The following is a 17,122-nucleotide window of genomic DNA, read 5'->3' as shown; positions in this document are numbered from 1 at the left end:
ATCACCAGGCTAATAGTTGCTTATATAGTTATATTGCCGTAGTTTCAATACTTAGGCTATGATGACATAAACTCTTAAGAGGTTCGAGATCTTTTAAAACTCCAGCCACAGCAAATGGCAGAACCTGCTAAGTTAAAACTGAATGAATGCCAAAAGCCTGAGAGTGAAAAGGAAGATGTGCCAATTAGGTAAGCAGAAAAATGTCTCAAAGAAGGTTCTGTTTTTTTTTTAAATTATTGCAACGGATAATTCATACAATTTTAGTATGAATATATCAAAAAAAGTTAGAAAATAACAAGTCTCAGAGTGCTCTAGACATCTCTCCTTCCTAACCCACAGGGCTTTCAGTTGTGGTCAGCCACATATGAGGCCATCCAATCCACGGCTCCATTAGTCTTTCTATAAATATACTTGGCCTGAAAGACGACGTCGTCACTTGCTATGGTCCAAATGTCCTGAAGCAAGACATGCCACCGGTGCCTCCTGGATCCAAGGTTCTGATGCCTTCAATATCCAATTTTAATATTAAAGCTAATTCAACGAGAAAGAACGGCCTTAATTTGGTGTTTTCTTTCTTCTGGCCAAAGGGTTCTCCATGCTGAAATGGAAAGACTGCACGATACAGGAAGAAAGCCAGTAAGCCGCAAAACAAGCCTCCAGAAAATAATGCAATTGAGAGATTAAATTGTTCGACTGTTTCAAAAGGGATACTGCATATTTCTATGAGAAGTCTTTAAACAAAAATTATACATCCGTTTAAAGCATGAAAACTCCAATGAGAATTTCCACAGGAAAAAAATACAACGACTCGAGAAAATTTGGAATCTAATTATGCAGGTAACAGATAGTAGATTCCTACTAATTAATTGTCAAAACTTTGACATCCTAAAAAATGTGTTGCTGAAAGCCCATGCAGTTGGATTGTCGGTACATCTAGAATGTACATGTTAACCTTGTGATAGATTCTGAAGGTTCTCAATAACTGCGATCGGTGTGAATTTGGACAAGTTGATTAGTTAAAAATAACAGAAGTCATCATGGAATCCCAACAGATTTTCATTTGCTAACCTAATTGATGTTGATTTCAGCAGCTAAATCTAACCGATCTATGGCCCTGTTTGGGGGAGCTTTTGGAGGGCCAGAAAGCACTTTCTGGCCCTCCAAAAGTACTTTTAGATGAAAAACTGTGTTTGGTAAATTTTTCAAAAAGCTGTTTCAGCTTTTGCGGGAAGCTGAAAACAGCTTTTGGGAGGAAGCTCCAATTTGGAGCTTTTGGGAGGAAGCTGTTTCAGCTTTTTCGGAGAACTGTATTTTTGACAAAAATGCCCATATTAAAATAACATAATTACATAGTTTATCCCTGTATGAACCTAAAAATCTGCTGGAGCCAAGAATCCAAGCCGTCAGACTCCCTTCCGTAAGAAAAGGTATTTTTCTTTTCAATTTTTGTATGCATCTCTTGAACCACATTTTAGAAAAAAAAAATTTAATCCTTTTCTATACCTTCCAAAATCAATCTATTGTTTTTTTTTTATCATCAACCTCGCGGCCCACGTTGAGGTCCTCCTCGAGCGTGGACCACGAAGAAGTGCCCCTGGACCGCAGGAAATTAATTTTAGAAAAATTATGAAAAATTATTATGGAAAATTATTTTTTACTAATAATTATAATAGTTTATACCTTTATTTTAATTATACTATAAATATAATATCATATTATATTATATCATAATACATTAATATGTTATGTTAAATAATTTAATATTATGTTATATTATGGAAAATTAATTTATACTAATAATTATAATATTTTATACCTTTATTTTTGTATTATACTATAAATATAATATCATATTATATTATATCATAATACATTAATATGTTATGTTAAATAATTTAATATTATGTTATATTATGGAAAATTAATTTATACTAATAATTATAATATTTTTTACCTTTATTATTGTATTATACTATAAATATTGTATTATATTACATTACATTATAATACATTAATATGTTATTTTAAATAATTTAATATTATGTTATATTATGAGAAATTAATTTATAGTAATAATTATAATATTTTATACTTTTATTATTGTATTATATTATAAATATAATATATATTACATTATATCATAATACATTAATATGTTATGTTAAATAATTTAATATTATGTTATATTACCAAATATTAATTTACTCTAATAATTATATTACTATTATGCTATATTAACATAATATTATTTTGTATTACAATAATATTATACTATATCGTATATTTATGTATTAATTTATGTTATGTTTTATTATGTTGTGTTGTATAATACTATACAATGTCCTTTATGGTAATTTTGTCATATAAAAGTACTTTCTCAGTTTGTTTACCAAACACAAAACAAAGTACCACAGCACTTTACGAATGTGGTTACCAAACAACAAACAGCTTTTTATAACAGCTCTACTTCAGACAGCTCTACTTCCAACAGCTCTACTTCCAACAGCTCTACTGCCAACAGCTCCCCCAAACAGGGCCTATAACTCTTTTGTGCAGCAATGTTGAGGGTGCTAATTTAATAACATATATATGCATGCATGCATGTATATATGTGTATAATAAAGAGGGATTGTGAGGGTTCAAGTCGAGTTCGGGTGGGTTTGGGTTTAAAATCCTCAAACCCATCCAAAAATTCGAATGAATCATTGAATCAGATACTAACCTCATTGTCAGCTTCGGGTTGGGTCCGGGGGTATGGTATCAAGTTTGTGGGTTGGAGTAACAGCTAGATCTATTATATCTCAAGCCTTTGAAAGTATGCAATTCTGTGAACCGGAAGGATTGCTTGAGTGGAGGAAGATTCTTCGATGGTGATTGAGTAGATCCGGCAAGCTGAGCGGCAGGGCGATGACCACCCATTACTCAGAGACATTCGAAGATTGGTATCTGGTTGCATTTCTATCCAGATTGCTCATGTGCATCGGGAGGCGAATAGGGTGGCTGACTGGGTTACCTTCTTTGATTTAATACTACTAGTTGTACTCAGCTCGTTTGATGTGAACTACCGTTTTATCAAAAATAAAAAAAAAAAGAATTGCTTGGACTATCTTGCTACCTGAACGGTGAACGGAGGACACTCACTACAATCGCTTGCCGTGCCTTCAGCCCAATGAATTCACGGCATGCCACCTAAAGATCTGCGTTACATCTGAACTTGGAGCTCCTTCTCGCTTCTCGAGTCGTGTGGATAAGTGTTGATGATGAGCTTGGAAGCGCGCCCACCGGAAGGCAGAGGAGGTTCATCGGCCTTCTCCCGCTTAGCCAAGTTGCTCTCAAACTAAGGGAAACCAGCGGTAGGAGCCATGGTGGATTGTGTTCGGAGGCCAAGTAGCCACGTTCTCTTCAGAATTTAAAACTGAGACAAAGCCATGACCACCAACATGGAAGGATCAATCCAAGCATAAGCTTGGCCTTAATTGGGTGGGATCTAAGGACTCATTTGGTTTGCATATATAAAAATTTAGAGAAAAAAAATATGGTCAACAGAAAAATGAAGAAATACCTTATATTTAATTGGAGTTTTCAAAGAAAAGATAGGAGAAAGTAACTTTTTTATAAAAACAGGATTCCTCCATTTTATTTTAAAAAAAAAGGCTATATGGGATATAAAAAATCCAATTTTCACCAGCTAGAAATTGTGAGAATTTTTTCTCAAAAATTATCTTAAGCTTTTATATAGAATCCCAGATAAGGTATTTTCCTTTATTAATGGCATGATAAATATTTTATATATTGTTTTCAGAAAAATAGATACTCCGCCAAATATAAGCTATGAAATGTACCATTTTTCTATGGTCAACCTGACATGCAAAAGCCACTTTTTCTGGATATCATATACCTAGGCATCAGCTTTCGCAAAAAAAACATTCTAGTGAAGAAAAAAAAATCTTCCTAGGAACCAAATGAGCCCTAATAATAAAAACTATAACATTCAGACCAACATGCCACGTTCTATTGCTTGGGTCCTGTCTTCTATGTGGACTTGGAGTGCTTGATGGCCACTATAAATGCGGACTGCTAATGGGTTGTCTAAGTAATGAGCCAGCTTTAGAGGATATGGCAATTCCAGTTATAAACCTTAGAGAGCTAGATGGAGAGAGGAGGACGGAAACGATGTCGCTCCTCCACGAGGCATGCGAGAAATGGGGCTTCTTTTGGGTAAGCAGAAACATTATGTCTCTTTGGATGTTTATTTTCATTTTAGTCTCTTGAGCACCGATCTCGCGTTAGTGATTGCCATTGCAGGTTGAGAACCATGGGATAAATAAGGCTCTGATGGAAAAGGTCAAGCGACTAGTGAACTCACACTACGAGGAGTTCTTGAAGCAAAGCTTCTATGAGTCGGAGTTGGCCAAAGAACTGGGGCCTCTGACCAAGGCGTCGGAGGTCGACTGGCAGAGCACCTACTTCATTCGGCATCAGCCAGAATCCAACGATGTCAATGACGTTCCTGGCCATGAAATCGAGTTCTGGTTAGTTTTAGAATTCCGGTTAGCTTCCAAAAAAAATTTACATGTCCTGCAATTCAAGCCTCGGTGATGTATAAACTTCCGATTAGGACACCTTCTTTTGATTATTGCAGCAAAGCAATGGAGGGTTATATCAGGCAGCTGATCGAGCTTGCAGAGAGGCTTGCAGAAGTAATGAGCGAGAACCTTGGCTTGGAAAAGTGTTACCTGAAGAAGGCATTCTCGCCGCCCTTCGTGGGGGCGGAGGTGGCCAAGTACCCTCAGTGCCCCCACCCGGAACTAGTGATGGGGCTTCGTGCCCGCACCGACGCCGGCGGGATCAGCTTGCTGCTCCAGGACGACATGGTCCCAGGCCTGGAGTTCTTCAAGGATGGGAAGTGGGTGCCGATAACGCCTGCGAAGGACAACAGGATCTTTGTGAACTTGGGTGATCAGGTGGAGGTGATAAGCAATGGCTTATACAAGAGTATTCTGCACCGCGTCGTCGCAGACAAGGACGGAAGCCGGCTATCCATCGCTACGTTCTACAACCCCGGAGCCAATGCGATAATTTCTCCGGCTCCAAAGCTCTTGTACCCTGGTGGATACCGCTTCAAGGACTACCTTGATTACTATACTGGCGCTAAATTCTCAGATAAAGGAGCCAGGTTTCAGACCATAAAGGACATGTTCAAGTGACGATCGAACTCAAGACTATCGGCTACTTTCATGCAGGTAGCTATAAGGTATCCTCTCAAGCTTTCGTTGGTGTTGTAATAACTCTTTAAAAGAGCAAGCTTTTGTCAGGTTAGTCACATTAGGGGATTTGCCTAGTTTTATGACAAAAACTGTTGTATCTTTGTTTGCGTCTTTCATCGATAAAGCAAAACTAAAAATTTTGTGAAGGAATGGCAAGGGAAGAGACTATGGCTTCCTGATGACAAAGATGCCCATGATGTCAAGCCTATTTATATCAACAATGTTTAAAATCAGCAAAAGAACTTCGCTGAAATCAGAGAAGGAATACAAAAATCAACAGAGAAAATGCAGAGGGAAAATAACAGACAAATGTGAGAATTCCTAACTTGCATGCCGGTTGTACAACAAAATGTATGAATACACATAGCTTTGTATCCCACATTTTCACCAGAAGGGGGGGAAATCCCACATCAAAACTCTGATTTGTGAGGTAAAAAAGAAATAATCTGTAACAGATTCCTAATTATTTCATTACAAAACAAAAAAATTGGTTAAACATTCCTGTTAATCAACTCTATTCAAAACAGTTCAAAGTTCGAAGTCAAATTATTTGTTGTGATGCAATACAGTATTGACTGCCCTTAGTGAACACAACCAAAAAATAGCAACTACAGCACTAAAAAGTTTACCCTTCTAATTAATTATCAAGCTTTCCTTCACAATAAACAAGGTAAACGGAGGAACTTCTAAAAGGCCAGCCCAAATCCATTGACCACAAAGCATTGAACAAAAATCAAATAGCGTGGGCACTATAGAATATCATATAGAGCAGGATTCCTATTTTGCCACATTTCCTCTAGCGCCCATCTTAATGAGGAAACCCAAAAATCCAATAATGATAGAACTCCTACTAATGAAGTCCGTCAATCCCATAATTTTAAAAAAAATTAAAAAAAGGAAGCTACACGCGCCGAAAGAGGTCATCCACAAAGAGAGACCATCTACATTTTTTTCTTTCTCGTCCGGCCTCTATCTTTTTTCTTATCAAGCCGTCTATCCCATCCGTGAGGTCTTCCTTCTCCTTCCTAGTTTCTTTCTCCTCCAAATTTCTCTTTTTTTTCCTAGGATCTTTGCACCATGAAATCTAAGGAATGATATTTATATATTTTTTTATATTAGACAAAGCTAAGAAATCGTGTATCGGTACTGATGAACACTATATTCTGAAAACTATGTATCAATTTACCTAGAGGTGCGTATTAGTTAGCAAGATGATTAATTTGCTTAGTGTGTATCATTTGACCATATAGTATATATTGGTAAAAAGCATATTGTAAAAACTGTGTATCGATTTATCTGAAGGTGTGTATTAAATCACTGCTAGGTATGTATCAAATAAACTTACAGTATGTATCAAAAAGTCGATGACTATGTATCACCAGTCATATAGTATGTACTAGTGAATATGATCTAGAAATTGTGTATCAATTTGCTTGAAGGTATATATTGAGTTGCTAAATGACTATTTTACTAAGTATATATCATCTAACCGTGTACCGGAACACAATGTTTTTGAAACTATATATCGATTTATCTAGATGTGTATTGGTTTGCTAAATGACTAATTTTTTTGGTGTGTAATTATTTGGCCACGTAGTATGTACCATGATTTTTTTTCTTTTTTATTTTTTTAATCACGAGATTGACACTTCGTTAGTAGGAGTCTATGACTTTTGGGTTTCTTCTTTAAGATGGGTACCGGAGGAAATGTGGCAAAATAGGAAGTTTGCTCCATATTTATTTCTCTAGTGCCCGCCTCTATATGATTTTTGTTCTAAAACAAATATAATAGTCGATCAAAACAGTGCAACTTTTCTCTGCTATTGGAACTTGGGTATGCACGCCATCACCCAAGTTCCAATAGCATATACTTACTTTTTCCTGCTCTTGAAACTTGGGCATGGACGTCATGCCCAAGTTCTTATAGCATAAAACTACTTTTCCCTGCTCTTGGAACTTGGCAGAGGAAAAAGTAGTCAAATAATGAAGTGGGTACTATCAGGCTATAATTACTTTTTCCTGCTCTTGGAACTTGGGCATGGACGCCAACCCAAGTTCCAATAGCATATAACTACTTTTCCCTGCTTTTGGAACTTGGTGGCCAAGTACCAAGAGCAGGGAAAAGTAGTTACATGCTATTGGAACTTGGGCATGGCGTCCATGCCCAAGTTCCAAGAGCAGGAAAAAGTAATTATAGCCCGATAGTGCCCACTTCAATATTTGTCAATCTGATAGCATGACATACAAGTGAGCTTTTAATTCCAGTGTAATAATAACCAACAGATACACCATTCTCGCCCAAGTGATGTTGCAAGAGAACAGGCCAAAGAGTTTCAATCATGGATTGAGTGGAATAATCAGGTTCAAAAAGATCATAATATTTATTATTACTAGAAACTAGAACAAAATTCTGCAGAATATCACATACATGAAAAAAGAATTGGAATAAATATACAGTACAATAACTATGCATTGGTATTGTGATTGAAAATAATTACGAGAAAAGTCTTTTAACTCGTTGAAATGGGGCAATCTGAGCTCAATTTATGTTAAACGATATTAATAGTGAAGGAGACATAGGGATAAGCCTCAGCTTCGCCACCTAGACCAGCCAAGCCTACTTCATCTTCAGATTTCCAGAAAGTGCTGTAAGATAAATATTTCGTCAGCCAGCATTAATGATAGAAACTAAGTTCACACAACACAGGCAGCTAAGCTCGGCATCCCATAAAAAGACGGCAAGCTAGAGGTAAATCTGTTGTGGTAAAGGTTACTTAAGTGAAACTCAGAGGCGTATCATTACCTATTGACATTGCCACAAAGCTCTTCTAAAATAGATCGAACTTTCTTTTCACCTTTTGCTGAAGGTGCTAATACTGCTGCCTGAAAAAAAAATCCATAACAGATCACATAGTGTTGGCATTTACAACCTAAACTGTAATGAGAAAGATGGAGATGGCAGTAGCTCTAATACCAAGAATAATGGTGGCAAACCATATCTGAGAATACTCTCTGCAAAGACACGTACAGCACAGAAGTGCATCCAGGAACTGAAAACCTGAAGGGTGTATTCGAGCAGAAATAATGAAACGATATCTTCGTAAACAGAAACACAAGCGAAGGAAAAAAACTAAAGAAAAAACAAAGAAAACCAAGAAAGCTATACATCAATAACAAGAACTCCATAGGCAGATGACTGAGTACATAACTCTCACCCGGCCCTCCCCTTCCTATGTGTCCTGTTTCTTCCTGTTTCATGTAAACATTTCCCAAAACAAAAGAATACATCCAGAATCATCAGGCCCTACCCATGTATTGTCCTCTACTGTCGTAATGCAAACTACTTGGTCAGGCAACTAACTCCAGGTCTTCACTCCTCAAATCCAGATGTATCCTGTCTCCACTCCCACATCTCCATAACAGCTCTCATCTTTAATAAATACTACCCTCTTAGTTCAGTTGTTGCTCTAAGGGAGAGACGAGGATTGCAACCACTCAAAAGTAGGTGTACTTATCAAGTTACACAGACAATATAACAAACAAAACAGATAGGCTCAAGATATCCAAGATTTCTCTCATGTATATGGCCTACCTTAGTTGTTCCCACCGGCAATAACACTGCTGGCCCCCACGTGTTGCACTAGACAGCTGTACATGCATGGAGATATATCTGTCATTTGGCATATGCAATCAATGCACTCTTCCTGCATGGGTTATTTCACTGTTTAGTGCATTGGTTGTTTCTGCCAAATGATAGAAATGCCCCCATGCATGTAGAACTATCTAGTGCAACATATGGTGCTTAAAAGTGTCATTTGCCAGTAGGAACAACTGAGCAAATTGTTCGGTGGAAAATAAAAAAGCCATCTTCATATGATGCACATATATATTTAGATTGTAATTGGTCTTTGGAATAATTTTCATGACCAGACTTTCAACCATTGAAACTCCAATCAGTTCTCTTGAGATTTCAATGCTTCAAGTTTCCCTAATAGATAAACCAGTCTGCAGTAGTCTACGACTCAATTCTGCAACTTGTCTTACCACCAAAGATTAAAGGCAATCCAGAATTTATTGATTCAGATCCCAGCATATTCTATCTATCTCCTTTTTTTTATTTTTGGGAAACCCCAGCATACTGTTATTGCCTGATATCCAGAACATTCCTGGGCACATGTCAATCAATGCTAACAATGCATAACACTGGTAACTGCCACGACTTGAATCTTGAAAAATTGCATCCCATTTTTATGGTGCATGTTGTTTGTTTTGAGAACTTTTAAATGTTGCCCGTTACTATGGAGTAATTTAATGCAAGAAGATTGAAACAACTCAAAACCATCTTTGGCCTCCAACAATAAGTACCTAACTCTGCTCTGGACCTCTAAAAAGCTCAGTCTAATCAAGGGATGTTAAGTTAACAAAACATGAAGAGTAGATGGATAAAATATAGAGTTTTCAGTAAGAAGGAATCTGGATTACTGGAAGCATCCAGGTACACTATTTGCCTATAAAAGTCAAACAATCAAAATTATAAAGTGAAAATAATAAGTTATAATTCAATGACGCATGCCATTCTAGATGGTTTGATCCAATAAATGGCAAAGTAGTAGTTTTCTTATGTTCGCTGTTAATGAATAACAAAGTAAAAGTAAAATTTTGCCCTAAGCAGCAAGTATTGGCTTTTGTAGCCAGGCACCAACATAGATACGGACACAATAGGGAGACATGAATTAAGCTTCTTCGACAGTAAAAACAAATGCATGGAATGGATATTCCATGCAATACAATAGTACTTCAATATATGATTCAAATTTTCAACATTAGAATGTTATATATTTTAAGTTTCCTCTTTTGTGATACACAGACGTGTTAATTATGTGTTTTGGTTCTCTTGATGGAGAGAACCTCATACTAAAGAGTACACCATCAGAGTTCACGTTATAATAGCACGTAGAGCACAGTAAAATAGTAAATATACCTCTCCATAACTAGCATAACACCATTGTAAAAGAGAGCTCCTTATGTTTTCCTGATCCTGCAATAATTTTTCCAGCTCTAGTTTCCAACTCTCTTGCGCTTCTGGACTGTATTCAAATTCACGAATCTGAATCACCAAAAGCATTATACTAGGATTCATCAGAAAAAAAAATGGTGGGAAAGATTAGACAGTTTCTTTAAAAAAGGGGGAAAAGGCCAACAGAAATGTTTAAACAAAAATAAATAAAGACCTATGCATGTTCTCGCAACTCAAAACAACATGCAACACAGAACTGACAATAATCATCACATTATCTGGGAACCACAACATGCCTTTCATAAAAGCTTTTCAGAAAAGAAACTTGCCTGGAATCCTCTTTCACGTGCACTTGTTTTAAAATTATCTGCCACCCTAACAAAGAGTGTTACAGTGTAAAGAGCATACTCATTGTCCTCATGCAACTTCTTTGTTGACCTAGGTACCTAAAGAAATTCATATCAATGGTTAGCGCCACCACTTAGCAAATATGGAATTCAATGTACACCATGCAATTTACTATGTACATGTTGCTGACCTCTTCATATTGAGTGGGAAAGTAGATAAAACCTAAAAATGTACTGTTGTTGACAATGATGAGAGAGAGTTTTTGCTTTTGATTTCAGTTTGATATCACGGATTAATTATGTGCATGTTCATTTCTAATATAAAACTTGTATAGCTAATGTATGGCTTCAGCGGTCAAGGTGAACTAGCAAAGGTTTTTGATGCAAGACAAAGGTTTTCGCTCCATTCTGGTTGTGCAACATCCTCTTTCCTTCTGTCATCAGTTCCAAAGATTCAATCGGATCTTCGAGTTTAGTGCTTTTTGGGCTGCCAATGCTTTATATTTTCTTTATTTCCTCATAAGTAACTCCAAGTAATGTCATCCTACTTTTCCCAGAAATATATTAAAGTAACCAATAGCAAATCTATAAAATTCTGAGGCAAGATTTTGCTGGAATGATAAAAAGGTAGGATTCCATCATTTCAGGGAACCCAATTGCCTTCAGTAGGATGTATTACGGACAATATCCTTGTGCCCTATGACAGGTATGAGTTCATTAATAACCAACAAGGTGAAAAGATATCATGCATAATCATGTGTCATGCTTCACCTAGTGCATCCATAAAAGCATCACCTTAGAGAGCTGTAGGGAAACATATATCAGAACTTTATGTGAAGATTGTGAACTAATTGTACAGCAAAGTGTCTGAGAAGCTAACAAAAGACAGAGCCTCACTAGCATTTTCATATCCCCTAATAGCAAAGATATAATAGCATAATCTTAAAAAATATATCCAAGTGTCACAAAATGAATATCAAGATAGAAAGGTTACAAGGAAATGAGAATTTTTGAGCTAGATGAGCCAGGTAGCTAGCAAGATCCTTCTATGCAGCTGTTTATGAAGTAATAAGGCTTGTTGGTTAGTATCGTTGCGACCTATTTTTGACCATTGGCTAGGAATCTATAGAACGCGTCCTACCATGATGATAATGACCATTAACTTTGAAGGGTTTCTTTACTTTTAATCAAAGTGAATATGGTTAACTCTACAGTTATCAAGAGAGGATTCGGTTTGTTTAAGAAGAAAAATCTTATTTATGCACATATCTAACAAAGGAGAAAAACATCAATAGTCTCGAGTTACTTTTCCTTGTCTAACAGTCATCAAGGGTAACTTTCCATAGGAAGTCTTTCCAGATACAAAGGAGTTATAATCTATAATGCCTCCCACACAAACAATGAAGCATCAATAATAAAGCTGCCAAAAGATCATATTAGCTTTTAGTGAAATAAAGAGTTCCTCAAAAGATTACTAAATCGGTCGTCCGAACCACCTGATTCGGGGCATACTAACCCAAACCGGTCATTTATCGGGACGGTTCAATGGTTCGGCTCAGTGAGAGTTCCAAAGCAGGCCGAATTGTGCAGAACCGCCCGGTTCCGCTCGGTTCAAAGCGATTCAAGCCTCTTACCATTTTATCTTTCCATTTTTCCTTCTTCTTTCTTTCACTTTTCCATTCTTTCCTTTTTACTTCCTCTTTTTCTTCTCCTTTTTTTGCCTTTCTTCCTTCCTTCCTTTTTCCTCTTTTTTCCTTTCGTTCTTTCCTTTTTTTTCCTTCTTCCCTTCTTCGTTCTTTCCTTCTCTTCTTCTTTCTTTCCTTTCTTTATTTCCTTTTTTTGTCTCTCCTTTCTTTCTTTCCTTTTCTTCTTTCCTTTCTTTCTTTCTATTTTCTTCTTTCCAACTGAATTTGTTCTTAAGCAGTATACAAACATATATGAGAAAAGATGTCCTATTTCTAATCATGGTGATGAATAGGTTCTAAAGTTCACGAAAAAACTACCACTATTTACAAAAGAAGCAAAAAAATTGAAAAGAGCATAAGAGGAGCTATGTGCCATGAATTAACTAAAATCTAAAATATATAAAAATACACCAAGCCACAATATTTTTTCTCTATTTTCTGAAATTCATCGATAGATGCATGAGATATTTCCCAAAGAAGAAGGTGGATATCAAATCCTTATAAACACCAAATCAGTCTCTAACTAAAATACAAAGTATAAGAACTATAGCACTAAGATCACCTTTCAAGATCACATAAATTAAATTAAAAAAAAAATAACATGGCAATATATCAAAAGATATCAGATTTGTTGTTACTAACATCTTGTAACCCATGATCCAGATCTTATGATCTCGATAAAAATATTCTTATATACATTGGTTTGAGCTGTTACACTAGTAAACAGCTTAAACCAACATAAAGCACATGATATGCAATTTAAGCAGAAGTAACCATAATCAAAAAATCTTAGCCAACTATTATGTTGGCCGAAACTCGCTCGTTCCGTTAAGCATTAACTACTTAAATGCAGAACTTTTTAGATCCATCCTCACAGTTGCCATCTAAAAAACCTTATATGTTCTTTTCTTGACCTTTTCACACAACTCAAGAACCATACTAGTATCTAAATGTTTCCCCTTACAACCCTTTCCTCATAATATTCATTGCATATGCCTATATAATCTACACCAGTATCCTCGATACAGTCAACTGATGGAACTTTTGCACTTCTCTGATTCATTTCAACCTATCCTATCCTAAATAAACTTACCAAACATGTACCGTAACATTCTAATCTCTTGAAATCCATCTTGTTTATGTAGGCCATTGCTATTCACTACTATTCCGATCCCTATGCAATTGAAATTAATACTTCATGGAAATGATTGATGAACAAGAACTAGACCTGTCTCTAAACAGCTGGGACAAGGATTGATGCTTATCATTGTTTTATATGCATCATCAAAGACATGTGTTATCTCATAAAAATAATTTCTAAAATTTTGGTATAGGATGTGTAGACCTTCAGAGCACAAAATTCACAAGAGAATGACACTCTATGATCATAAGCACAAACAAAACATATTTCTAGAAACAAAATGGAGACAAGAAAAGGAGCTGGATCAGATTTACATCATCAAATCCTCTTGATCATCCTAACCACAATTTACATATGAAGACATAGAAGTCAGAAAACCTTACCACGTAGGTAGTCAATGTTTCATAGCTTGACAGCCAGTCCTTTTGAGAGTACTTGGGAACAACAGCAAGAAGTGTCACTAAATGTTCTGACGTGATGATATCCTCTGGCTTTACCAAATTGGAAAGGTCACGAACAGCTAAGCTGAGTTAGAAAGAAATGCATTTTAGTTCAATGTTACAAACTTGGTGCCTTTTGAGGAGAATATATAATGGCATTATTAAGTATGACATCAAAATTGCAACAGATCTTGAATTCATGTACAGTAAAGTTACAGTTCTAGGTATGAAATGTTCAGAGTGTCAACCAATTGGTCATACCTTCCACTCTGCTTTCTGTTTATTGCATTTAGCTGACCACGGATATTGTTATACTCTGCTGCACGAACCTGCAATATGCAAATTTTGATGGCAACTTCAGGCTTCATTTTAAGCTGCTAGTTGATAAAAATTACATCCTAATGACTGGATGAGACTTTAACCCATTGAACTCTTATGGTTATTTCAATTAAGTGTCTTTCACTGAACCTGTTTCTTATCAGAAGAAAAAGAAAAAAAGAGAAAAAGAGAGAGAGAGAGAGAGAGAGAGAGAGAGAGAGAGAAGAGGACAAAGAAGAATAAGATTCCTACATAAGCTATTATGACAGCAGAGGGATAGAATAACTGACTAGGAAACTAGAAAATCTTTGAACTTATAAGGAACCAACCAAATATCACCATAATAATGAATATTAAACAGCATAAGTACAAAGGTAATAATTATACTAAATGCCTTGACAGTCTCCAAGAAAGGTAGGTTGCTAAACAATGCCTAGGCAAACATCTACGACAAAGCAGCATTCAGGCCAGCACCACTCCAATATCCAGCATTATTCTTCCTATCACATTTCACCATTCTTTTAGAGCTTTCTTACCTTTATTTTGGTGTTGATTTTGGTCTATTGGACCCTCATAAATATAAGGCTACTTTAGGATGTGTTATGTGTTGTTTATAAACACGAAACATGTTTCAGGAAGCTGTATTTTGCTATCATTTGTGAACTTTAAAGCTATTTTAGGATGTCCGATAGTTTTTTTTGCTGTATTTTGCTGTCATTTGTGAACTTTAAAGCTATTTTAGGATGTCCGATAGTTTTTTTTTGGGCTGACTTCTGTTTAAAGACATGTCATGGGAAGTGGTATTTTGATGTAAAATTTTAAAAGATGTGAAACATGGATTATAATGTTCAAGAAGACCATATTTCAGAATGTTAAAACCTCGATAGTTAATCTTATGATGTTTGTATTGTTTTCACATACAAATAATATTTATTTCTAATGAAATTATTGAACTTTTCATAAATTAAAGCCTTGTTTTCTTCATCAGAGCACCTTTTGGTGCATAGTGCCTCAGGCAATATAGGAGTCGTGTCATCTGAAGGGTGCCTTTTGCCTTTGACAACCTTGGGCAATGAAATATTTATCTAGGAACCAAGATTAACATCTTAAACATGCAGGCATGTATATACCAGATGAAACATGATAATTTGGTTGAGGCCACCAATGATCCAAACATTTAGGCCCAAGAATGACTCATTTTACATCTTCAGTCTTTAGGATCAAGAACCAATCTAAAGTGCCTCATTGACACATCCAAATCTGTTTGATATTTATTTCCTAGTCAGGTCCAGGTCCAAGCCATGTGCAAACCTTATAAGAATAGCAAACATTGGAACTCTTATTCATGTAATTAGTTAACACCTATTTAGTAAACCATGGAAGTTTATAAGAAGTAAATGAAATCTTTAGATCATCCATTGTTCTCTAGCGTGTACTATGCATCTTACATGACTAAGAACCTTGGATTGAGTGATCTGCAATCCTATAATGGATAATTATAATTTATTAATTCTAAGTTTTCAATTCACATTCTTGTTTTCACTCGTATTAATTGGTGATCCTAGAAGAAAGGACAGCGATACGAATAAAATAATCCTATTGAAGAAAAATAAATGAATGAAAGAAGAAGAAAAGAAAGAGATACAAGGGAGTCATCAAAGAACCTTCATGTCATCTTCAATTTTCGCTACTTGGACATGAATTGTGTCAACAATCTCCCTCAGCGGCGACATTGTCGGGTACTTGGATTCATCCCAAACAAACCTGCCATCCCCAGAACCATTCATGTCCCCACACATCAGAACTTTTCATCAAAGCGCATCAGAAGAAATGAAAACTCCGATTCATCCCCACAATTCCGTTACCTCGTGAGGTAGGAATCCACGGGAACCCCATCCACCGTCAGCGCACCACCCTCAACGCCAGAAGCCCGCTCCAGGTCCTCAATCTGGCGCCGGATCTTATGCGACACTCCCTCTATGAACGCATTCGACTGCGATTTCCCCCCGAGCCAACATCAGAGCAAAAGAAGCGAGACGAAAAGCCAAAACAAACAATCAGCAAATTCCAACAAGTACCTTGGCGAGATCATCACTGAGGGCGAGCAGCGAATCAAGGGTTCCCACTCGGAGATCGGGCGTGTTGAACTGCATCAAGATCGAATCAAGAATTCAAAACCTAGATCCCATAAAACCCTAAAAGCAGGATGACCGAGAATGGGGAGGGGGGGATCGATAACTCGGTAGAGGGGGGTGTCGAAGGAGTTCTTGGAGATGGATTCTTGGAGGCGGCTCCAGAGGGAGGAGGCGGAGGACTGGACGGGGAGAGAGACGATCCAGTATCTTGTCGCCATCGGAGAGCTGCGACGATCTCAGATCGATCTCTCCTGGCTTTCCTTCTTGATCTCGGTTTTATCTTAGCGGCGGGGTATCATTGGGCTAAATACCTCATTCCTGAAGAAGAAACGAACGTTGGCTGGCGCCTGGCGGAGCGCTCGGGACGCCGTACCATGGCCAGCGGAAAGGTACAGCAGCAGCCGTTTGGGGGAAAAGAGGATGTTCTACGACCGCACACGTTTCCACAAATGCTTTCACAAATCTCCCATCTCATGTATTGTTCATATAGGACCCGCCCCTCGGATTAATTTCATCCCATACGAGCACTGTCGCAAGCTCCGGCTCAAATTTAGGCCAGAGTGGTCTATTGCCGGGCTCCGGCTTTAGGCTGGGTCAATGTTAGGCCGAAATTTAATCGAGCCAGCCCGACCCCGAACAATCATGAGCCAGGGCCAAGGTTCGACTAAAATCAGCCTAGGTCGATGTGACATGGGCTAGCCCATGTCAACTTCCAACCCTACGTGATATGTTTTGGATGTGACGGGGAGTGTACGCATGTATAGATAGATTG

The 17,122-nt window shown here is 37.1% G+C and overlaps 2 protein-coding genes and 1 long non-coding RNA gene across 5 annotated transcripts; 1 reads left to right on the top strand and 2 right to left on the bottom strand.

Moving 5' to 3' along the window:
• Window positions 1-176: 176 nt before the first annotated feature.
• Window positions 177-4,867, bottom strand: LOC113463620. 2 transcript variants are annotated; one of them, XR_005513805.1, is made up of 4 exons: window positions 4,737-4,867; window positions 4,367-4,510; window positions 3,116-3,415; window positions 177-612 (listed from the first exon to the last, which is right to left on the bottom strand). It is a non-coding gene; the product is annotated as an uncharacterized LOC113463620 (long non-coding RNA). The 2 variants fall into 2 exon arrangements; XR_003388218.2 differs by lacking the exon at window positions 3,116-3,415.
• On the top strand, window positions 3,869-5,428 carry LOC103720320 (1-aminocyclopropane-1-carboxylate oxidase 1-like). Of its 2 annotated transcripts, none has more exons than XM_039131265.1 (3): window positions 3,869-4,218; window positions 4,306-4,532; window positions 4,619-5,428. In XM_039131265.1, the coding sequence occupies exons 1-3, from the start codon at window positions 4,081-4,083 to the stop codon at window positions 5,205-5,207; spliced, it is 954 nt and encodes a 317-aa protein (XP_038987193.1). In that variant the 5' UTR covers window positions 3,869-4,080; the 3' UTR covers window positions 5,208-5,428. The 2 variants fall into 2 exon arrangements, with proteins under 2 accessions (XP_038987193.1, XP_038987194.1); XM_039131266.1 differs by having other exon boundaries at window positions 3,984-4,218; window positions 4,643-5,428.
• Window positions 5,429-7,621: 2,193 nt separating this feature from the next.
• Window positions 7,622-16,800, bottom strand: LOC103720312 (V-type proton ATPase subunit C-like). The gene is made up of 11 exons (XM_039131264.1): window positions 16,455-16,800; window positions 16,294-16,362; window positions 16,081-16,208; window positions 15,880-15,979; window positions 14,159-14,226; window positions 13,841-13,982; window positions 10,614-10,730; window positions 10,249-10,374; window positions 8,242-8,325; window positions 8,071-8,150; window positions 7,622-7,913 (listed from the first exon to the last, which is right to left on the bottom strand). The coding sequence occupies exons 1-11, from the start codon at window positions 16,566-16,568 to the stop codon at window positions 7,817-7,819; spliced, it is 1,125 nt and encodes a 374-aa protein (XP_038987192.1). The 5' UTR covers window positions 16,569-16,800; the 3' UTR covers window positions 7,622-7,816.
• Between the last annotated feature and the right edge of the window lie 322 nt (window positions 16,801-17,122).

This window comes from Phoenix dactylifera, chromosome 11 (assembly GCF_009389715.1).
Source record: "Phoenix dactylifera cultivar Barhee BC4 chromosome 11, palm_55x_up_171113_PBpolish2nd_filt_p, whole genome shotgun sequence".
NCBI lineage: Eukaryota > Viridiplantae > Streptophyta > Magnoliopsida > Arecales > Arecaceae > Phoenix > Phoenix dactylifera.
The sequence above is the reverse complement of the archived record's forward strand: the minus strand, read 5'-3'. Positions and strand labels throughout refer to the sequence as shown.

Coding starts and splice junctions, on each gene's coding strand:
- LOC103720320 (XM_039131265.1), top strand. CDS start 4,081: ATGGGTTGTCTAAGTAATGAGCCAGCTTTAGAGGATATGGCAATTCCA. Junction 4,219..4,305: donor AGAAATGGGGCTTCTTTTGG/GTAAGCAGAAAC, acceptor TTGCCATTGCAG/GTTGAGAACCATGGGATAAA. Junction 4,533..4,618: donor GGCCATGAAATCGAGTTCTG/GTTAGTTTTAGA, acceptor ACTTCCGATTAG/GACACCTTCTTTTGATTATT.
- LOC103720312 (XM_039131264.1), bottom strand. CDS start 16,568: ATGGCGACAAGATACTGGATCGTCTCTCTCCCCGTCCAGTCCTCCGCC. Junction 13,983..14,158: donor AACAGAAAGCAGAGTGGAAG/GTATGACCAATT, acceptor TTTCTAACTCAG/CTTAGCTGTTCGTGACCTTT. Junction 10,375..10,613: donor CACGTGAAAGAGGATTCCAG/GCAAGTTTCTTT, acceptor TTGGTGATTCAG/ATTCGTGAATTTGAATACAG.